Raw genomic sequence first — 22,002 nt, 5'->3', positions numbered from 1 at the left:
TTAAATTACTCAAAATGAAAAAAATATAAGGGCCAGTTGTATAATTTAACTTAAAATTTTTATTTGAAATAATGATTTAATGTGCCACGTCAGCTTACCATTATACAGACAACGGCAATTAATGGCTCAGTAACTAAAGTGTTAGAATATTATAACGTAAGTGACTAAAACGTAACATTTCAAATATAAATGATTAAAATGTAATCTAAATTAAACAAAAGTGATTATTTTAGGTATTTACCCAATCTCTTGTGGAACTTATTGTTTTAGCTGTATTTGAGACAAGGCAGCAAGTAGTTGGCTCATCTGTCTTGGGTCTGTCAATATTAGGTTTTTTTATTTTTTTTATTTTTTTTTAAATTCTTTTATAGCTTTTTATAGCCATTTTTGTTTCAAAATTTCATCCTTTTATAATTTTGTTCTTATCCTTCCAATTTGAACCTCAAAATCTCAAACACCCAGAAGCAGATCTTTGTTGGGTTATTTGCAAAAACCCGATGCTACTCTAGAGTAAGCAACTTTATTTCTAATTTCACCAGCAATGGCCTCTCGGTTGCAGCCAACTACTTTATTATTCATCTTCTTCATTACATTGATTCTTATCCCAACTAGACACGCTATTCCCTTCATCGTATTGCACGGTAATGTTCTTGTCTTTGTAATTTTAATTGCCTATTGGGTTTGAATTAATCAAAGTTTCTCACTTTGACTTGTTATGTTGGGTCAATTTTTAAGTTCCATGGAATTGGGAACTATGTTTTTGGAGAAACCAGTGAACTGCAATGACTGTTTGCTTGGCGGGATCATTGAAACCTGTCATATGCTATGAAGCTCCATTAGTAATTGTAGAACATGGTGACAAACAAAATAGAGTCGGTAAAAAAATTGCTCATGTACGTTTAGATTAAAAAGCAAAGTGATTTTTCTCTTAAAAGTTATAGATGAAATTTTTAATAGAAATGACTGAGTTGGTCTTGAATCTAAGATATATGAATTAATTTGCACATTTTTTGTGTAAAGGGGTAAAATGTGATCTCACTCTTAATACATTGGTCTCTATGATGCTTTTACCAAATCGAGTCTCATGGTGTATTTGTGATCTAAAATTTATCTTAAATATGCAATGTAGTATTAAAATTTTCAGGCTATGTAGTAGTCTGCTTCTGATTCTACTTCTAATACATGCTTCTTGAACAAATTTCATAGATTTTAATCTGTAAAAATGTTCCTTTAAGAAATATAATGAACTCGATTTTATTGGATTTTTTTCTTACTATGTTATTCACTACTAATACGTTTTTATGGCAGGCATTGGTGATAAATGCAGTAACCGAGGAATCTCTGAGTTCACCGAGGTTTTAAGCGACTGGTCTAAATCTCAAGGCTACTGTGTGTATGATTTTCTTCCCATTTTTCTTTTATTTTGGTACTAAAAGCTTGCATCTAGTTGCATCGAGAACAAGAAATGAAATTTGCTTGAGCATATTCTTGGACTCCTCACTGATTTTAGCAAACTTATGCAGCTATTTTAGTTATCGATGCTTGAACTTTTCAGTATGCGTGTAGCACCTTCTTCATATGTGTTTGTGTTTGTGTGTGTTTGTAAATTTGTTCTTATGGTCGTGTTATCCCCCGGATCTGATATGCTTTTCCTTTGTCATAGTGAAATTGGAGATGGATCCTGGGATTCATGGACAATGCCCCTTTCAGAACAGGTGACATATTAAACTGAGTTCGAAATTTCTCATCACTTGCAGTCCTATAGTAGTAGTATAACTCTGACCTATCTTACGTTTTTCTTGCAGACATCGATTGTTTGTGAGAAGGTCATAAAACCATTTGGTAACATGTATCACTATGCTGTACTATAGTTTTAATTTGTTTCTGAATGGAACTTCTTTCGAACTTGCAGGTGAAAAAAATGAGCGAACTTAGCAACGGTTACAACATAGTTGGACTCTCTCAGGTGACTAATATGAGTTGAAGCTTTGCTTATTTCTATAATTTTAAACTTGTTCTATGCGTGCACGTGCTCACAAACGTTCACTAACATACTCGCAAACTTTTACTCAGGGTAACTTGATTGGTCGAGGGGTTATTGAATTTTGTGATGGAGGACCCCCTGTAAGAGCTTATTCACAAAAACATTTATACTGCATTTCATTTAGGTAAAAGTACCATGGAGACCTTTGTACTAAGAGTTGGATTGCATTTAACTCTTTGTATAGGGGCCTCCACAGTCCTTTTACCTTTCATTTAACATTTTGTTTAGCCAATTAATTCTGCTTGAATTGGCAGTTGGAAATCGAATCCTTTCAACTCTGCTTTTTTTGCATGCTTTTACTTCTCCCGTGTTTTTCTCTTGTTACACTGTTTCCATATATTTTGTCTTAAAACCGAAATTGAACTTAATTTTATGTCAGGTCAAGAATTTCATATCATTGGGAGGACCCCATGCTGGTACTGCATCGATTCCATTTTGCGGAGTAAGTGCCCATATTCTGGTTTTAATTGTTTTAGACTATTATTAAAGTCCAGTCTGATGTGCCCCTCTTTTGGCAGTCTGCTGTGATATGCATACTGCTTGATAGCTTAATCAAGTTCGGAATCTATAGTGACTATCTCCAGGTATAAGGTTCCTTTATACCCTTCAGCATATTTTTCGTATCTTGTTTCTATATCTAAACAAAAATTTAATACCATCTAGAATACATGCCATCGATAATTACAGGAACACTTGGCTCCCAGTGGTTATCTTAAAATTCCAACAGTGAGTAACATTTGACCCTTTAAATTTAGACAAGTACAGCTACGCTTCTCTGACTCTCCAGAGTTGATGTTCTTTTTCCATTCACCAGGACATGTCGGACTATCTTAAAGGATGTAGATTCCTCCCGAAACTCAACAATGAAATCAATGGTATGAGAAATTCTACTTACAAGGAACGGCTTGCAAGTTTACAGAATCTGGTGCTTATAATGGTAAGTTGAAATATCCACTTGGCTCTACGACTTTTGAACAATGTCATCACGTTAATCTCTTCCATGTTTGGACCAGTTTGAGGACGATACGGTTTTGATACCAAAAGAAACAGCCTGGTTCAGTTATTTTCCAGACGGTGCTTTCGAACCTGTATTGCCTGTACAAGCGGTAAACATATACATAACTGTTCTATAAGCAAAGTAAAACTAAAACCTTTCGTTTTGGTATTGTCCGGATTTGTTTGCTTTTCTGCAGGCCAAGCTCTATAAGGAAGATTGGATCGGTTTGAAAACTTTGGATGAAGCTGGAAAAGTTAAATTCGTAAATGTCTCGGGTAATCACCTACAAATCTCAACAAGCGACATGAAGAAGTACATGGTACCATATTTGGAGTACCAAACACCTGCACCAACAATGCAGACACCGACAGAAGCTTCATCGTATCAATGGTTTTCAAAAGTTGGGCACTTTTTTAAAGATTTAATTGGCCTGAGCGAAGATCAACCTTTGCTGCATACTGTGTACTAAAACCGTAACTTTCTTGGGGTACAATCCACGTTATTATTGGTTTTAAGCCACTATTATTACCATATATGTGAAAGATTGTGACGTTCTTATCATTTTATGATTATGATAATACTTTCGTACAAATCCATACTTTGATGCTTCGACACTCCATTGAAACCGACCTTAACATCTTCACTTATTTATTTGCGGAACTAATTGGTCCGAACAAGCATCTCAATGTTTATATTTGAAACCTAAAACCAGAATTTAAACAACCAAATGCGAGACAATGAACATGTTCTCGAAAATACTAACATTAGTGACTTGAAAAGATCTGTATAGTCGATGAAAGCCTCGGCTAATCTTAATTGGGTTCCTAAACCAAATAGAGGGTTTCTTGCTGATGGTACTCGAGGTTCCTAAGTACAATTTTAGCAAAGATTTTAACCTCAACGGGTTCGTTGGCTGATGCAGCTGCGGCACGCAAAACCTTTACCGCTCCAGCATCTAGCATCAAGCTAGCATGGTAAACAGCATTTCGACCCTGAGGATCAGTGAACTGCAATTACCGAATACAATTATCAGTGTAAGCTCAGATAAAAGAATTTTGCAAACAGGATACTTCATCGATCCGTAGGCATAAATTACCTGGAGTAGAGCAAATGCAGCAAATGCCTTGAGTATTGAAGAGGAACTTCGAAGCATGGTGATAAATCTTCCGATTTCAGCCTCACTAATCAACACAAAAGTTATATTATTGCAGAGAGATCAACTAAGAGTCACATGCAGACACGACACGAAAGAATCAGGGTGAAAGGTAGAGAAACCTGCATCTCAGAAACCCGGTTTCTAGAATATAAGCTCTTTCGATTGCTTGATCTAATGCTGCCCGAGATGATGAAACAACAGCAGCTGCAAATGCTTGTGGATCGGAGGATGTAAGAATAAAAGCTTCAATATGCTTCAAAGCTGTTGTTCTCGCCTCATCTAAGCTCACACTCTTTGAAGTGTTTTCCGATGATGTCCCCGTCGGTGCAAACTCGTTGGTTCTGCTAAAATTGTCATAGGAAACAAATTATCATCAAGCCAGTTCGGGCTATTATTCCTACAGAACACACACAGGATATTTACCTCCCATAGCAGATGTATGCTAGGGCCAAAGCAGCCATGAAACGAGCCTTCCTTGATTCAGACGAAGAACAAAGACGAGCAAGTACAGGGATCCCACCTTCTTCGACTATCCAAAAAACGTTACTATGATCGAAAGCAAGGTTCCAAAGGGCCCCTGCAGCAACTTCATGAACATCCTGAAAACAAAAAGCATAATTGAAGATGCCACTTTTGGTCTAAAATAGGTTATGCAATTAGCTGCAAGGAATGCATACATGAGAATTCGAGTGTGCAAACACGATCAAGGGTGGAATACCTCCTTCTCGTCCGATAGCAATGCTACAAAAGACCCAAATACGAGAAGCCTGTTAGTGTTCCATGGCATCAATATATTTACATGCACGTAACAAAAAAACTAATCTTATTACGAGTTAGCTTTCGACATCGACAATCCCCAAAGAGCTCCAGCCACCATCCCTTGAAGACATTGACTAGCATTTAAAGAAGATTGGGCAAGAGTAACCTACATAAAAGCAAAACAAGAAAAAAAGACAGTATCTTTACGATTTGCTTGCTTCTAAAAACCTTAGGGGCTAAAGAAGATAAAATATCATACCAATGCCTCGACACCACCGGCTGCTGCAATGGCTTCTCGGTTTACGTTGGTCAATGACAAATGCCACAATGCACCAGCAGCTACTTGCCTGTTTCAATCAGCAAATATCACAATGCACCAGTAGCTACTTTACAGGCAGAGCATCAAAAAAGTGATTTTGTTTTACCTAACACCTTCATGGGGAGAACATGTAAGTTGAATTAGCGCTTCGAGAGCACCAGCTTCTCGAGCATTAGGACCATTTCTAACACTGTGAGCAGCCAAATTCACTAAGCCGCGAGTAGCCTAACATATTTAGACACGAAATCAGTCATTAATTGTACAAGGTTCCCTCTTAATTGTGAAAGTGATGGTACCTGTTCTTGTACACCGCGGAACTTGCAGTTATTGATGAGCGTTGCCAGCAACTGTACGCCACCTGCAATGGCGATTTCCGTGCTATATTTCTTATTAGCTGCTAAATTTGCTAAGGCACCAGCGGAACATTCCTGTAACATACACAAACCAAACAATGATCCAACATAGTACACGAAAACATAATACATCGTGTATAAAGACAACATACGAGGACTCCATCTGAGTCTGAGGACCAGTCAGATATAATGTCAACTAAAGTTTTGATTCCACCAGCTTCAGTAATTGCAGCCTTGTGCTCTTCCCCAACAGAAAGGTTCCATAGCCCGCCGGTTGCCGCCTCAGAGATCTGCCTGTTCTTAGACCGAGCCAACTCTATAAAGATACCGATCCCTCCTTCATCAGAAACAGTTTTTGCAGCATTCGGATCGGCAGATAAATTTGATATAGCCTTTGTAGCAGCAGATTGAATCCCTTCCTCCCATGATTTTGCTAGATCAAGAAGAAGAGGAATCCCACCATTTTTCACAACGGCTTCGGCTTTTCCAGGATCTATAATGGCATTTCCCTCATTGGCGAAAATACAAGTAGCAAGTCCAGAGGCTGCCATTTCTGGAATATCCTCTTGTGAGCACTGTAATAAGCTGAGGAACAATGCTACACCTTGCTTGAGCCAGAAGTAATCAAGATTTTGCGGACTACTCTTAGCGATACGTAAAAGCGTGTGAGATAGTATCCATTTAAGCCATGTCATGATCTCATTGGAACACCCCCAATCCGAAAACACATTCCTTATATCCGAAAATAGGCCAAGCAACAATTTGCCTTCGGTTTTAACGGTGTTAACGGTAATGTCTTGTTCGAGAACAGGACAATTCAAAGCACATAAAACCTTTAAACTCCGGGATGACGATAACAACATTGAAACAGCGGTGGAACTGATATCAGTTCTCGAAACATCCAATCCGATCAATTCAGGCAGCTTGCACCAAACATGTGAAGCAACATCCCATTTCATATTAGACGTCCCTGCAACAGATAGGAACCGAACAGATAAAACATGTCCTAATGCTACCCCATCAACATTTAAGCAATCAATGAACCCAATGTCAACCAAATTGGGACAATAATTAGCCAATGCATTGATTGAATCGGCGAGAACATCCTTTATACCAGACAACCGAAGTTGTTTCAGTTTCGGACAGTAAAATGCTATTGCTTTTATAGAACCACTGGTGACCTTGTCGTCCGGTCCGACCTGAATACATCGTAAATCCTTATGTCGAGAAACGAGCATGGTTAGAGTATCATCGGTTATGGAATCGCCGCTTATGTCACGCAAATTCATAGCATTAAGATGATTTATTGCATCAGCAGATTCTGCCCCACGGAACCGAACCTGTTGAAGGTTAACACATCTAGGAGAAAGGCAAACAGCCATTGTAATGTTAAATTTATAACCACGAATATCTAATGAAGTCCATAAACACTTAGAAGCACCCACAATTCTCCATGCCTTACATGTTGCAGACAAGTTTGCCCTGTCATGGTAATTCAATAACGAAAACAACTGAATCATAGCATCATCAGGCAAGCTTGTCCAGTCGACAAATCCATTGTCTTTCATTGCCACCTTGCGCCACACACTATGATTCTTGAAAACCATAAACAAGCATAGAGAGATAGATAGATAGAGAGAGAGAAAGAGAGTGATAATGGGGAAAATTGTAATGAAAATACGAGTTAAGATGTAAGGATTGACACTGACGAAGCAAAAACCAGCAATATAATTTAATGATTTGGCTTTGTATTATATATGGAATTTCATTAAGGAGGAAGAAGATTATTAGTATCTTTTCTAATTAATGTTTTCTTATATAAGTTAAATGTAAAAATAAAAAGGTTAAAATATTATGTTTGTTCCTGTAGTTGTATAGAATTTGAGATGTGGTCTCTATATTTTAAAAGTTCAAAATTTAATCCTTCCACCCATTTCAATGTAAAAACTTTGTCTAATCATGACAAAATTTTAATGACTACACCAATATTTTTAAATAAAAAATAGAATGACTTAATTTTAATTTTTCAAGTATAGAGATTAAATATCAAATTTTATCAAAATATAGAGATAAACAACATATCTTAATCAAATAAAAGCTAGAATAAAATAATCAAATGTATATAATTTTTTAATATATGTGAAAAATGGAAAAAGTTAATTTGGGTTAATATACTATTTAGTACTTAAATTTAATTTCAATGTTCTTGATACTTGAGTGTTTTTTTTCATGTTAATTTGGTACTTGGGTTTTTCAATATGATATTTATGTTTTTTAGTCCTAATTAAGTACTCGAGTTTGATTTCAATATTTAATTTGACATTTAAATTTTTACTTTTACCTAATTAAATACTTTTTTTTTTACTAAAGCGCATATGTCAAATATTTATTAGGTTACATGATATTGTTTGACCAAGGAACCAAATTGAATATTGAAGTCAAACTCAAGTACCAAAATGAAATTAAAAATAAAAAAACCAAATTTAAATATCAAAATGGTATATTAATCCAAATGGTACATATATGTAAGTAAATCTTTGATTTCCCAAAATAAACAAGATTTTGAAAAGGAGTAAAAGAAGAAATTAATAAAGTTTATTGTCTTTGGAATTTTTTGAAGAAGTTTATTAAATTTAATTGAATTGTTTTTAAGTTGTAATACAAGCAATATATATTTAAACATAATCGGATTAATAATTGTAATGTATCATAAAACATAATCATATTAATAATTGTAAGAAATTAAAATAGCTTAAAAGAAAATTTACATATAATAGAATTTAAGTCAAAATAGATATAAAGAATATTTATACATAATTTACAAATGCTTGAAATATTAAATATTTAAAATCCCAACTTTAATAACTCTGTCAAAGCATCATTAGCAACCTAATCGAATTGTTACATACCACTAAGAATGATAATAAAATACGATAATTATTTTATATGCCATGAGCGAAATAAAAAAAAAAAAAAAAAACCTCCGCGAATAGATTTAGAATGCTATCATGTAAGTAGTTTGGGAGCAACTAGGGACCTCGATTTTTTGGTTGAATAGTATAATTAAATTTTTAGTAACTCTCTAATATAAATAGTTTAATTTGAATTTTTTAACTTTTTTAAAATAAAAAATTTATCATTTTGGTGTTCTCAAAAAGTTAAAAATTCAATTTAAACCATTTTTAATACACAATTTTAGCTTTAGCTATCCATATTTTTAAAAATTTTATCTCAACCTCTTTCACGTAATTCCTAATTTCATCCTTATAGGGAAGCATGGTAAACCCGTTTGTACAATTTTTTTCCACTTCATTGTATAAAAGGATTAATGTATTATTTAACATCTGAGGTTTTTTCCTAATTTAGTACCCATATTTAACTTCACGGTTCAATTTGAGACCTAAACCAAATGACATCATGTGGAAAAAAAAACTTAGATACCAATTTGAATGTTGAAGCCAAATTCAAGTACAAATTTAGGATAAAAAAACCTCAACATCAAAATGAAAAAATTCAACAACATTGAAGCTAAACTCAAGTACCAAATTGAGATAAGAAAAACTTTAAGTATCAAATTAGTATATTTACCCTACTCTAAAGTAATTACTCATATAATAATTGTGAGTGTAATGAATAATAAATATTAATTATTATTTGATACAGTAATTAACTAATTATTTAACTTAAAAGGATAAAAATCAAGCTTAAATCTTTCCTTAATTAGATTCTTTTGCCTTAACCAAATCAAATCACGCATTTATTCTACGCGCGTACCAGAGCTCGGTTTTACACGCGTTTCATTAACTGCAAATTTCCAATTTACGTCAGTTTCAATTCAAATTCAAAACTCCCGCCATATCTAAAAACCCCTCACGTCGGTCTCCAACTTTCCTTCCATCCAAACAAGTCCCAAACCATGTCATTCCACTTCAGTAACACTCTACTTGGATTCATCAACTTCTTAACATTCCTATTCTCCATCCCGATCATCATAGTGGGCGTTTTGGTAACCAAGAGCAGCGTAACGGAATGCGGCTTATCTTCCGATAAAGCCCTGATCGGCATCGGGGTCGCGATCATGATCGTCTCTCTGGCTAGCTTCGGAATACTGATTTTAATCCTCCTCGGCCTTGGATTTTCCGGTTTTTCATATGCTGTGAGTAGGAAAGGGACCGCTGAAACACTCCCCGGAAAAGGATACAAAGAATATAAGCTTGAAAAATATTCTATTGTAATTCAAAAGGCAATCAATGAAACCCAGAATTGGAATGATATCAAATCATGTATTGTTGATTCCAAGATTTGCAGCAGTTATGAAAACAAGTATCACAATGACACCGTCCAAATGTTTTTCAAAGAGTCGATTGAATCCTATTCAGCTATCCTATAATTACCATTTCATATGATTCTTACCTTTTCTCAATCGCTTTGGTTTTATCTCTTAATTCCATTCATCATGATGAAGAAACTGATTTATATTATATTATTTTTATATTTTATAATCATCTAAACAACTTTGATTCAATCAGTTTAATTTAATAATTTTCTCAATTAAAATTGAATCAACTAATTAAATTATTTGCTCTTATCTAAAAATTCAGGATGATGTTTAAAACTGGATTTTAGATGAACCGAATCATGTTTTTTTTATCGAAATTAAAATCAATTTAAATGTAATTTGTAATATTTATCTCTATATATTTATTAAGAGGAAGGATTGTATGAAACGGTGATGCTTTCAATAGTTTTATCTTCATCGTATTCTTATCCCGAATTTCGTGATAAGAATATCGATGTGGCATAAAACTATTGAAAAAGGATGATGACGATGGCGTCATTGTTTCATACAATCCTTTTCCTATTTATTAAAACCCCCCGTTTTATAACTATAATTTTATAATTTTATAACATATATCTTCGTTAATTTCCCTTCAAAATAATCGATTTTAAAAATACTTTTTATATTTTATTATAATCTATTACTTTTATAATATGTTTATTTAATTTTGTAAAAATAGTATATTATAAAGTATTATTTAAAAATTTGAGACGTGTTTTGGTTGCATTCATAAAGAAGTCAAGGTCAAATGGGTAAAAGGTCATTTCATTTCGAGATCGTATCTAAATTAAAACCTTATCGTATACAATAATTATCATATATGATTTTCATTAGATTTATTTTGAATTTAAGTCAACCTTACACAAGAGTAAATTTAAATTTTTTTAGTGGAGTCAAAATTAAATTTTATTATTTATTAATTTATAGTTTGATCATTTTATTACATATTAACTTATATTCTCATATATATTTTTATAGAATAGAATTATCAAAAAAGTGGGAAGGTTTGAGCAAAAATATAAGTTCGGAAAATGGGTTTTGACAAAAAAGTCTATTTTCTAGATAGGTCGGACCTCAAGTAAGTTTTTTTACCTAGACTCGACTTGTCCCGAATTTGTTAAAAAAAAAACTGTTGCTGTTCTGCAATTGTTTTATTGTCATTTTGTCATTATTTTATTATTATATTGTTGTTATTATTTGGATATTCTACAATTTTTGTTTATTATTATTATTTATTATTATTTTAGAGACATTTGCTTGCTAAGTTGTATATATCTTAGTGTTATTTAAGTATAATTTTTTAAAATTTATTTTTAAATTGTTAGAAAACATTTATTTTAATATTTTTAGTGTATTTGATATATTATATTTATTTTATTTTTATATAAAAAATAATATACAAAATTTAAATATGACCGAAGCAAGCCTTCTAACAATTTTATCTGGAGAAATTTAGACAAAATTTTAAGTTTTTTTTAAAAATGAGCTTCAACCTAAAAAAGAGATAACAAATTTTGCTTTCCCTCGGCCATGATGACCTCTAAATAATCCTAAACGCACACACCCATATTTCCATCATTTTTTAAGGTAATAAATTACAAAATTTTCATTTTTGGATTCGTCTCTTGCATGAAATTTGTTCCAACATATTATAAATTTCAAAACAATCATGCTTTGTTCAAATATAATTCGTGATTAAATGATTCATTGCAGTCCGGGTGCTGTAAACTGCCGGACGAGTGCGTGTTTACATATAGAGGTCTGACGAACTGGACGAAGGAGAGCGGAGTTTTCGACAATCCCGATTGCAAAACATGGGAAAACGATCCCAAAGTGTTATGTTTTAATTGCAAATCATGCAAGGCGGCTGTGGCAGATAATTTGAAGCAGTCGTTAAGGAAAAAGGCGACCGTCAATATCGTCTTCCTTGTTCTCCTCACCATAGGATTTTGTGTCTGTATTTGCGCTTTTTGGAACAACGGCAAAGACGATGCTTATAGTGCTTAAACGGTGTCTAAAGTAGCCATTGTATGTGATACTTTGCGTGTTAAGTTGGATTTGTTTGTAGTAATTCTACTATTAGTTTTGGTTAATTAACAATAAGGTGATATAAAGGATGTTTGATTTTTGAAACAATTTTGAGATTAAAATTCATGTTTATATATTTAAAAAACATATAAATGGATGAAGTGGTTTTTTTTAATATTTCTGAATTTTGGTTATATTATTATAATTTTATTTATAAAATTAAGATATGATTGTTTTATTATTTATAGTTGAATTTTTTAAATTTATAAATTTTACTAGATTGAATTTCCTATAAATAATATAATCTATTTAATTTAGTATCAATTCCAATCCAATTCAATAAAAACAATAAAACATTGTTAAATTATTTTTTCATAATAAATATCAAAATAAACTGTCTAAATAGAGGTTAATAAAACAACAGTACTCATAAATTATTTGAATTTCATTTAAACAATATTTGAATTCAATTTGATGATTATTTAGTCAAGCTTGAGATTGAATAGTTCGAGTTATCAATCAAGTTGAATTTGATTGAGGTTAAACTTTTAGAATCAAAACTAAATTAATATAATATATAAATGTTAAAGTTATTATTATGTCAATTTTAAAAGTTATCATATTTAGGGTAAGTAAAATTTAATTTAACTCGAAAAAAAATTTCTAATTAACTCTTTTTTTTCAAATTTTGAGTTATAATTAAATTAAATTTTAAATTCAAATAACTCAAATAATTGAATATTAAATCATTCTTCTCTCCCAAACTCCCAAAAACATTTTTCCATTTATTTTCCCTGAAACTTTTATTCCCCAAACCCTTAAAAATATTTTCCTTTTATTTTTTTCTCAAAACTTTTACTTCTCCAAACCCTCAATTTTTTTTTCTTTTTTGCTTTCTCCTAAAACTTTTACCTTTCCCAAACCTCAAATTTTTTTGAACTTATGTCTACTATTTATATTATTGAATAAATTCCACACTTTATATTATTTATATTATTAAACTGTTTAATAATGTTGAATTTTTATCAATTTTCGTTAAAATTAAATTATTGATTATGACATAAAATATAAGTTTTAGAATTTTCTGTAAGTATCAATTTGTCCTTTTATCTTTAAAATAACTTTTATTAAAAAATCATTTTTACCTTTAATATATATTTTAATTTCAAAATACAATGTGAGAAGAATTAGAAGATAATTGAAGCAACTAAGCAAGCAAATAAGCTATTATGTACATTAAAGATTAATAAATAAATTATAAGGAGATGAAAGTTAATAACAAATTTAATTCCAGTGGGCAAATTTAATTATGATGGGTGAAAGTGGCTACAAGGATCCAAAGTTATTTTTTAAATTTAACTCGAAAAATATATTCAATTTGAATTCCATCTCACTCAACTCGATTTGAGAAAATTTCAAATCAAGTTAAGATGATAAAATATGATTCATCAATTAGATTAACTCAAAAATTTTCACTCTATTCCATTTGATTCGATCGAACGCTCACTCCTAGACACATCATCTTCCCACAAGCAAGTGAAAAAAAAAATCGAATAGTTTGGTGATCATTTTATAACTTTTTATAATTAGATGACTAAAAAAAAATTTAGTAATAGTTGGTGGACTAACTGTGTAGTTTAACCATTTACTTTCGTGTAGAAAGTTTAAAACGACGCTGTTTAGGAGGACAAAAAGGCTTTCTTACTGGAACTCTGATTTTGGATCCGAGGAGTTAGTGAATTAGCGATGATGGCAGGAGCTGAGAAATTCGTGGAAGCTGATAATGCGGAAGCCATAATAACAAGAATCGAGCACAAATCCAGGAAGATCGAGAGCTTACTTAAACAGTAAGTATTTTTAATCCATTTAAAATCTCTTTTGAAAAAAAACCTTAATTAATTGAAATTAATTTCTTCCTATCTCAGGAATAAGCCCGTTGAAGCTCTTAAAACTGCGCTCGAGGGATCTTCTCATATGATACGTGACGAGCGATGCAAGGTTTTGGACCCCAAAAAATGTTCAATTTCTTTTTATTCAATTATATAAAACATTAAGCATTTCTTCTTCTTCTTTTCTTTTTAATTTTGGATTTGGGGATTTGCAGTCAGCGAATTGGATAGTTGTGCATAGAGCGCTAATGGCTATAAAAGATGTCGAAGGAATGTTCTCTTCTTTGGATCCTGAGTACTATGATATCCTTATGAAGTGAGGGTTTTTTTTTTTTTTGGGTATTCCTTGTTTTGATTGTTTGTATCTCAAAATTAGAAAATTTAAATTAGGGCGAGCTAGTTTTATTCTCAGTTATGCATATTAGTATTATGATCTCTTCCTAATAGATTATTTTATATTCCATGTTTGTAGCTTTATGTTATTGTCATTCTTATTGCTGATAATATGAGTCCAATTTCATACCCTTTAGAGCTGAATTTTCATAGTTGGTGCTGGTGCTATGGTTTTTAACATTTTTACTGTAATTGTTCTGATAAGGAGTTTGGTAGGGAACAATGTTACTTGGACTTGGTTTATTACAGATATAACAGTTTATTGGGTTTAAAGTCTTCTTTCTGTAGGAGTTTGGTCTTTGTTGCGAACTCAGAGTATTGGTGACAGGATATCTTAAATTGGCTAGAATGGTAGGAACCTGAGGTTGAAAAAGAAAATCAGATTTGAATTCTGCAGAACTAATCATATTCAATATTGAATATTGGTAAAGGTCTAGAAGTTCATTCAGCTGATGACACTTACAAAACTTTATCTTTACTAGGTCTTTAAGTTTCGCTACTGAACATTGCCTAGTGAAACGTTATAGCTCTGGTAAAAGTAAACAATTGCTTTCTTGACAAGTACACATGCTCAGTATTTGTGTATTTGATACTGCAAAATAATAATAAGCAAGGATTATTGTGTTATTTCCAGGTACTTGTATAGAGGATTGTCAACCGGAGATCGCCCCACATGTGATCAGTGCCTTAGGATCCATGAGAAGCTGACGGAGAGAGCTGGTTTGGGCTGCATACTTCGTTCCCTTGCAGATACTGTGAATACAATTTGACTCCAATAGGCCCTTCACTTTGGAAAATGTTTTCAAGTGTTGTTGTTCTTAAATCATTGAAGTGCTTTAGAAGCTTTTATGTTACAGCTTTTCTTCCATGATTCGTATTTCCAGATCAGAGTTGCGGTCACATGGGTTATATGGTCTCCTATCTGGCTTTTCTACTTGGGGTAATTGGAGGTGTTTAGGTATAGAATCTTATCACCACCTTCCAGTCCCTCTCCCTTTCCCTCCCTCTTTATCTTAATTTGAGAATCTTGTTACCTATGGGTTGCTATGAAATTTGCATGAAAAGAGAGATCGAATATGAAGCAAAAGACTTCAAAAAGTATAGATAGCTGTAATTGTTATATATACTAGACATGAGCATATTTTCTGTTCCTTATTGGTAAAAGTACCATGAAGCTTTTGTATTAGAAGTTAAATTGTATTTTGCCTCTTTTATCTAAAAATAGGCAAATTAATTCATATATGTTAGATCAATGAGCAAATTGGCAATTTCTGTTAAAGATTTATCCATTTCTACTGGTAAAATATAATCCAACTCCTAGTAAAGGGTTTTTGTGGTACTTTTACCTTTCTTATTTTGTTTCTTGGTTATATTTTTTGGTTTCTTGCCTGTGGATTGCTAGATGTCTAAAAATAGCCTGACAATCAACCAAAAACTTATTTAGAACTCAATAAATCTTAACTTGAGTAGGTGTAGTTGAGCTGAGGGAGTAGACATGAGATATAGAGTGGAAACTGTTGTTTCGTAGGGACCAATGATGATAAAAGAGAAGTAGTTGCTCATTGTTGAAACTGAGTGCATTATTGAAGACTTGCTAATGCAGTTATTAGCACATTGAATGCTTTTAAACTTTGCCTCTGTAGGAACTTGAAAATCATCATTAAGTGCCAACCATTTGTCACAGGTTTCTGCTATTTTGCCTATTGAAAAGCTTCTGCCAAACTTCTGCTAACTCTCTTTTACTTTTGGGGTTAAAGCTGACAGACAATATTGTGCGGTTTACAATTTAAAGTCATAACACGTTAACGCCCTAGATTTGGAAAATATATGGTTAACTGATGTTTGATATTGATGGCATCCTTTTTGGTAAAAATATAATAGAAGTCTATCTTAAATTAAAGAATAAATTAATTATTTTGTTAAAAATTTTATTTATTTATACTGTTAAAATTAACATAATTAACAAAATAACTAGCTAATGACATATCATATTATTTTCTGTTAACTTATGATATTAATTTAATATTTAATTTAACATATAATAATTAATTTATTTATTTTTAAATAGAGAATAAAATATAATTTAACTCCTAATATAAAATTCTCCATGGCATTTTCACTTCATCAATTTCCTAGAAATAAATTGATCAAGGGATACAATGGCATGAAAAAAAACCAGGGTAAGAAAGAGCCAAAACCTCAAGTCCTAGCTGTAAAGAGCGCAATAGGAATCTGATCAAAGTTGACTGGACAACCATTCACATGGATAAAGTGACCAGTAAGCTATGAAGAGTGAAACGAAGTCTATATAGTTGTTATTCCTTCATTAGAATGTTTAGATATATGAATGCCCCTTTCTACTTTCTCAATTTGCCCCCAACAGATCACAATAATATAAACGAAAGGGATTCAGATTCTTCTGTTATGTAATATATATATATTATCCAAACTCCCAGCTTCCTATTATATAGATAGAAAATTCTGTCACTGGTCCTCCCTTTATACCTTTGTCTTGTCCAAAAAGGGTACAAAGGCTTCTAAGAAAAATTAGTTTCCTAACCAGTCATTGATTTGTTTATATCCTCCCCAAAAATATTCTGCCATTTGAGATATTATGATCTAGATGCAGGGGCATTGAAAGGTTGATGAGTAATAGGCATTGCAGCCCAAGGGTTAACAGGCACTGGCTGTTGACGGTCAGGGCTCGTTTGGCAACGCTTCACAGCAGAAGAACCAGGGGCAGCCACACGTTCACAAGACGGGCACATGGTGAGTGTCGTAGGAGGTTTCATGTGCATGTAAAGCTGTGGGGATAGTTTCAATGCTCTAAGTTCTTGTACTTCCTTATGCAACCTCCGGTTCTCCTCCGTTAGATTCTCGCAACACCTTTTTAGATACTCGCAGTCGACTTCCGTCTGCTTCAACTTTGTCCTGCACCAAATATATTAATGTCCATATGCATTGTGGGATCATCTTCGGATTTTATCGGTCCAAAGCTTCCTATATCCCAAAAAAAGTAAAAACCCTTCCTTCTTATTTAGGGTAAACTATATTTAATAAATTTATTTTTTAATTACTAAATAATAAAAATTCACAAAATTACCACTCAAATATTCAAATTTTTTTTAATCATCCTTATCTTTAATGAGCAAACCCACAACTTGAATGAAGAAATCTTGCTCCAAACCCAATCACCCTACACAACATCTAAAGATTTGACACAACAGCTACATAGGCTCGGCGGACACCTTTAATAACCCCCCCCCCAATAGGGTTTTTTATTATTGTTCATTGAAAAACACCCACAGAATCCCTTGAAAATCTTCTTTAGTTGAAAGTGACAAATCTTAGCCCATATCAAGACATTAATGAGGGTGTTTAAAACTTGTAATAAAAATAAATGCATAATTGTTCTTTTATTAAACCCTAAAAGAAAGGAAAAGGGCAGTTACTTTACTTACCTTGCCCTTCTGTTTTGAAACCAAACCTCCACTTGCCTAGGCTTGAGATTCAATTGCTTAGCCAATGCCAACTTTTGTTTCTGCAATGTAACACAAGACAACCAATTAATCCCAACATCAAAAACCAAAATTTTAAAGGCACCCAACAATGTTTTTTTCTTTTCATTTTGGTCATAAAAAAAAAAACCAAACCAAGTAACCATTCAATTTTGTCTTTTTTATTGCCCAATTACTTTGGATTTTCCGGTATTTTTATTTTTACGATAGGTAACTGCTGATAAAAAAGATAAAATTGATTACTTAAATAATTTTTAAATGTTGGATGACCTTTTGTAATCCTTAAAAGACATAAAATAAACTAATTGAATTTGCTACTAACCGGATTCAGAGTACTATGTTCCTTGAAAGTTTCTTCAAGCACCATGGATTGTTCCTTTGAAAGCCTAAGCTTCTTCCTCGAGGCATCGCCGCCACCAGCACTGCCACCGCCATCTTCGTCATCGCTGGCACGAGAGCAAGAATCTCTCTCGGCCTCGGTTTCTTCAGCAACATGATCTCTCTCGTTTTTCTTCCCACTTATGGTGGAAATAGTGCTGTTGGGCGACGACACCCCCACACCTTCTTCCTCGCAATCGACTGTTGCTGCCGGTGCTCGGTTCACATCGATTCCTCGAAGAAATGATCCTGTATCCATGTGTCCATCTGCATGCATATTGCGAAATCACAACACTCACTTCATTAACGTTAAAATTGAGTCATACATTTTTGAAGGAACCAAAAAAATCATACAATTTCACCATATTTTTTTAATATAGGAAACGGCACCAAGACTGCTACCTACTCCCTTAGGAACCTTCATGAAAACCGATACTGTGTGTTGCATATAGAACAAGATACTAGTAACATAAATGCATGAGTTTTTAACATTAGTGGCAGGCTCTATGGCTCCATTTAAATGGAAAAATTATGTTTTAGTCATCTGATAAATAATAGAATTAAAAATTACTATACGGTAAAGTTGCACTGCCTTCCCAAAAATGAAAAGATTTTTATTTAGTCCTTTCAGAAGTGATGAAATCATTAGCTAATACAACATAAAATTACACTTAACCTCATAAAAAATTCTAATTTTTCTTTAATGTATACAACTCACGCACCAAACGCAAGTGACCTTTGCAACTCGAAACAGATCTGAACCTAAAATACAATGTATTCTTCTATATTTAACCAGGTTTTATAATAATAATAATAATAAAAGACAAAGGGGACAAAGAACATACCAGAAGACAGACACAGTCGGTTCCAAGTTTTGTTCTGCTGAAGATTTTGCAAGGGGTTAGAAGCTAAAAACATGAAATTTAATTTAGAAGAAGGCTGATTCTGACCACAACCCAAGCTCAAACTCAACCCCAAACCATCATCTTTATCACCCATTTCTTCTTCTTACAACCAAAGTTCTCAACTATTTTCTGTTTGGACTCCGAGAAAAAAAGAAGAAGAAAGAAAGATAGAAAATAGCCTGAGGTTTAGCAACCAAGAGACTTGCTTTTGGTTCAGCAAAACAGTGAGGAGATGGGACTATATATATACAAACAGAGATTAATAAGAGAGAAAGAGACAGATGGTTATAGAATCAATCATGACTTATGTCAGTGGCCCCCTATTGGCTCAATCATCATTATATATAGCTTTCTTTTCTTTGGCTTGGTTTAGCCTTCAAGTGCATGACTTTTTTAACTCAACCATGGTTTAAAATCCCTCATTTTAACCATGATTGGATTGAAGTTGTAACGTGTAACTGAGAAAGGTGTTTTATTGTTTTGATGTTAAAGTCCTTTTTTAACCGCAGTTAGGTGTCTTGTTTGAGGAGTTTTTCTCTCTCTTGTTATTAATATTATTAAACTCGGCTTAAAAAGCGGCTTTCTCCCTCGTTGACCGTTGACTAATTGGACAGGAAAAAAAAAACTACTGCAAAACCTTCCCCAGTCGCTGGTGCCACGCGCTTTGAAAATCATGATGGTAATCATGTGTACAAACCAAACCAAGCCAAGTATTCTCTTTATCCTTGGTCGATTGTTGTTTTTAGTCTCTTTACTATCATCAAATTTAGAATTTAGTTATTCTACTCTAGTGTCAATTTTTGTACTGAAGACCGAATTCAAGCTCGATTAATCTCTTTCTATATAATAATAGTTCATAATAGTTATTAAAATGAAAAGCTTAATTAGGCTCATGAGCCTCTCAAATCAAATATCACGATGTTCAAATTAGCTTGATTAATAGCTCAAGATGCTCGAGCTTTGGGGCGAAACCAAAATGTTTTTAAAGGGCCAAGATTAATTTTGAGCTAAAATACAATTTCACCATTTTACTGACTTATATTTTTATGGTTTTTAGGACCAAATCAAAATTATTGTATTTTAAGGGTAAACTATAATTTTACCATATATTAACTTAAGATTTTATAAACTTTGTGAAGACTAAGGAAACAATTTTCCATATTAGGGGCTAGGGCCCTTGCTTTCCCTCTCTTCGCTAATTATCAAACTAAATTTGATTTTTTTACTAATCAAACTTGAATACCTTATGACTTACGAGGAATAGTGTCTTATTATATCCTTAGCTAAAAAAGTTTCTTTTTAATAAAAATCACATTAATATTTTATTAGAACAAATAGTATTATAAAAATAGTGCTCAAAATATGTCAAAATAAAATATAAATACTACATCTTAAATTCTATGATGATAGAGGAGCAAAGCCACAAATTAACTTTTCTATCTTTCCCCTTTGTAGGACCATAAGCCTCCCATTGTTGGGCCCATGCATGGCCTTTAACCAACAAGCCAACATCAAATCACGAGGCAAATGAGTGCTTGTAGGTCCCACATGTTGTATGAAAGGCGAGTGAAAGGAGGCGCGTGGGGAATGACTTCGGCACTGGGCACAATGGGATTTTTATTGTAATGTGAAGGAGATTTTGTTTGTGTTTGAAGGATTAGGCTACAAGCATTTACGTTTTTTTAAGGACCAAAAAAGAAAAAGAAAAAACTGCATGGGAGTTACCCTGCAAAGCCAGCCATGCAGATACAATTCAGCCTAAAATAAATAATCATTAATATCCCATTAATTAATGCAATTAAATTCCACTTATTATAATGTTTTCATTTTTTGGACTTTATTGCTAAAAAAAAAAAACTCAACCTTCAAAATTAAGCTTAATTACTTCAAAATAAACGTTACATTGTAGCTCAATTCAACCTTTGTTGATATAAACTTGATTTTATTATCACTATTATTACATTAATAAAAATGCGAGTTTAACTCTCAATTTTTTTTGATAAAAACGATCCGAGAGTCAATCTCATTTTATTGCTTCACGAATAATAATATTGTAGATTTCTATTGAATAATTCATATTAAAAATGTCGAGTTTAACTCTCAACGTTTATATATTAAAAATTAGACTTATTTTTTAGTTAAATTTTATTTTTAATTTTTTAAAAATATATATAAATGAAAGTACGGACTAAAACGTTAAATTTTTAAATAGGTAGCTTGTATAGAAATCCACGTGTACTTTGTGATAGTTTTTGAATTTTTATAATTTTTCTTTTAATTTTGATTTTTTATTATTTTAAAAAATATTTTTATAATTTTAAATTATTTACTGGTGTGATATATATGATAAATAATGTCATGTCAATATAAAATACATATAAGTTGTCATGCTAATATCGTTAAAAAAAATTGTCATGCTAATATCGTTAAAAAATTATCATGCTAATATCGTTAAAAAAATTAACTTTTTAAAGATTGAAGCACAAATTTAATAAATAAAAATAAAATCGACTTGATAAATGATAAATTTGATATTAAATTTATTACATTCAAAATCTATAATTAAGTTAAATATTTTAAAAATTAAATTTTCAAGTACCGTATACCCAACTTTGCAAAAAAAAGGCTTTAAGGCCTTACAAAAATGCCATAAAAAGAGGAAACACACAAACTTTAATTAATTCTAACCTAGCAGAATTAATTTGCTGAGCCATGCGTGGCCAAATTGGGTGTACAATTACATACACCTTGAATAATATTTACATCTTTTGGCCTAACTTGCATATCGTCCCCAATTATTTATTACATGCAGTTAAATAATATGTTTATATCGGTTAAATCTTAACTCAATTGCTATGGATATTGTTATCAGTATAAGAAGACGTGTGTTTGAGTGCATTGAACCACATTATTCTCATATTTAT

At 32.4% G+C, this 22,002-nt stretch overlaps 4 protein-coding genes across 4 annotated transcripts; 2 read left to right on the top strand and 2 right to left on the bottom strand.

Annotated features, from left to right (window-relative positions):
- The first annotated feature begins 283 nt into the window (after window positions 1-283).
- On the top strand, window positions 284-3,633 carry LOC108480589 (uncharacterized). The gene is made up of 12 exons (XM_017783636.2): window positions 284-641; window positions 1,309-1,393; window positions 1,664-1,715; window positions 1,806-1,826; window positions 1,913-1,966; window positions 2,074-2,124; window positions 2,424-2,486; window positions 2,563-2,628; window positions 2,732-2,770; window positions 2,859-2,981; window positions 3,058-3,150; window positions 3,238-3,633. The coding sequence occupies exons 1-12, from the start codon at window positions 542-544 to the stop codon at window positions 3,508-3,510; spliced, it is 1,020 nt and encodes a 339-aa protein (XP_017639125.1). The 5' UTR covers window positions 284-541; the 3' UTR covers window positions 3,511-3,633.
- On the bottom strand, window positions 3,347-7,346 carry LOC108481629 (protein ARABIDILLO 1-like). The gene is made up of 10 exons (XM_017784738.2): window positions 5,781-7,346; window positions 5,572-5,703; window positions 5,382-5,500; window positions 5,216-5,303; window positions 5,028-5,122; window positions 4,875-4,938; window positions 4,621-4,796; window positions 4,317-4,538; window positions 4,138-4,222; window positions 3,347-4,048 (listed from the first exon to the last, which is right to left on the bottom strand). The coding sequence occupies exons 1-10, from the start codon at window positions 7,233-7,235 to the stop codon at window positions 3,866-3,868; spliced, it is 2,619 nt and encodes an 872-aa protein (XP_017640227.2). The 5' UTR covers window positions 7,236-7,346; the 3' UTR covers window positions 3,347-3,865.
- A 6,325-nt stretch (window positions 7,347-13,671) lies between these two features.
- Window positions 13,672-15,556, top strand: LOC108481997 (actin-related protein 2/3 complex subunit 5A-like). The gene is made up of 4 exons (XM_017785103.2): window positions 13,672-13,842; window positions 13,921-13,993; window positions 14,100-14,200; window positions 14,912-15,556. The coding sequence occupies exons 1-4, from the start codon at window positions 13,742-13,744 to the stop codon at window positions 15,045-15,047; spliced, it is 411 nt and encodes a 136-aa protein (XP_017640592.1). The 5' UTR covers window positions 13,672-13,741; the 3' UTR covers window positions 15,048-15,556.
- Window positions 15,557-16,565: 1,009 nt separating this feature from the next.
- LOC108480904 (homeobox-leucine zipper protein HAT3) lies at window positions 16,566-19,392 on the bottom strand. The gene is made up of 4 exons (XM_017784033.2): window positions 19,019-19,392; window positions 18,118-18,440; window positions 17,739-17,818; window positions 16,566-17,208 (listed from the first exon to the last, which is right to left on the bottom strand). The coding sequence occupies exons 1-4, from the start codon at window positions 19,170-19,172 to the stop codon at window positions 16,890-16,892; spliced, it is 876 nt and encodes a 291-aa protein (XP_017639522.1). The 5' UTR covers window positions 19,173-19,392; the 3' UTR covers window positions 16,566-16,889.
- Between the last annotated feature and the right edge of the window lie 2,610 nt (window positions 19,393-22,002).

The sequence above is a fragment of the Gossypium arboreum genome, chromosome 12 (genome assembly GCF_025698485.1).
Source record: "Gossypium arboreum isolate Shixiya-1 chromosome 12, ASM2569848v2, whole genome shotgun sequence".
NCBI lineage: Eukaryota > Viridiplantae > Streptophyta > Magnoliopsida > Malvales > Malvaceae > Gossypium > Gossypium arboreum.
Note: the sequence above shows the minus strand (reverse complement) of the source record. Positions and strands in the feature narration are given on the sequence as shown.

Coding starts and splice junctions, on each gene's coding strand:
- LOC108480589 (XM_017783636.2), top strand. CDS start 542: ATGGCCTCTCGGTTGCAGCCAACTACTTTATTATTCATCTTCTTCATT. Junction 1,716..1,805: donor CAATGCCCCTTTCAGAACAG/GTGACATATTAA, acceptor TTTTTCTTGCAG/ACATCGATTGTTTGTGAGAA. Junction 1,827..1,912: donor CATCGATTGTTTGTGAGAAG/GTCATAAAACCA, acceptor TCGAACTTGCAG/GTGAAAAAAATGAGCGAACT.
- LOC108481629 (XM_017784738.2), bottom strand. CDS start 7,235: ATGGTTTTCAAGAATCATAGTGTGTGGCGCAAGGTGGCAATGAAAGAC. Junction 5,501..5,571: donor TCCGCGGTGTACAAGAACAG/GTACCATCACTT, acceptor TAAATATGTTAG/GCTACTCGCGGCTTAGTGAA. Junction 4,049..4,137: donor CTGCATTTGCTCTACTCCAG/GTAATTTATGCC, acceptor CGGTAATTGCAG/TTCACTGATCCTCAGGGTCG.
- LOC108481997 (XM_017785103.2), top strand. CDS start 13,742: ATGATGGCAGGAGCTGAGAAATTCGTGGAAGCTGATAATGCGGAAGCC. Junction 13,843..13,920: donor ATCGAGAGCTTACTTAAACA/GTAAGTATTTTT, acceptor TTCCTATCTCAG/GAATAAGCCCGTTGAAGCTC. Junction 13,994..14,099: donor TACGTGACGAGCGATGCAAG/GTTTTGGACCCC, acceptor GGGGATTTGCAG/TCAGCGAATTGGATAGTTGT.
- LOC108480904 (XM_017784033.2), bottom strand. CDS start 19,172: ATGGGTGATAAAGATGATGGTTTGGGGTTGAGTTTGAGCTTGGGTTGT. Junction 18,441..19,018: donor CCGACTGTGTCTGTCTTCTG/GTATGTTCTTTG, acceptor ATATGCATGCAG/ATGGACACATGGATACAGGA. Junction 17,819..18,117: donor AACATAGTACTCTGAATCCG/GTTAGTAGCAAA, acceptor GTTACATTGCAG/AAACAAAAGTTGGCATTGGC.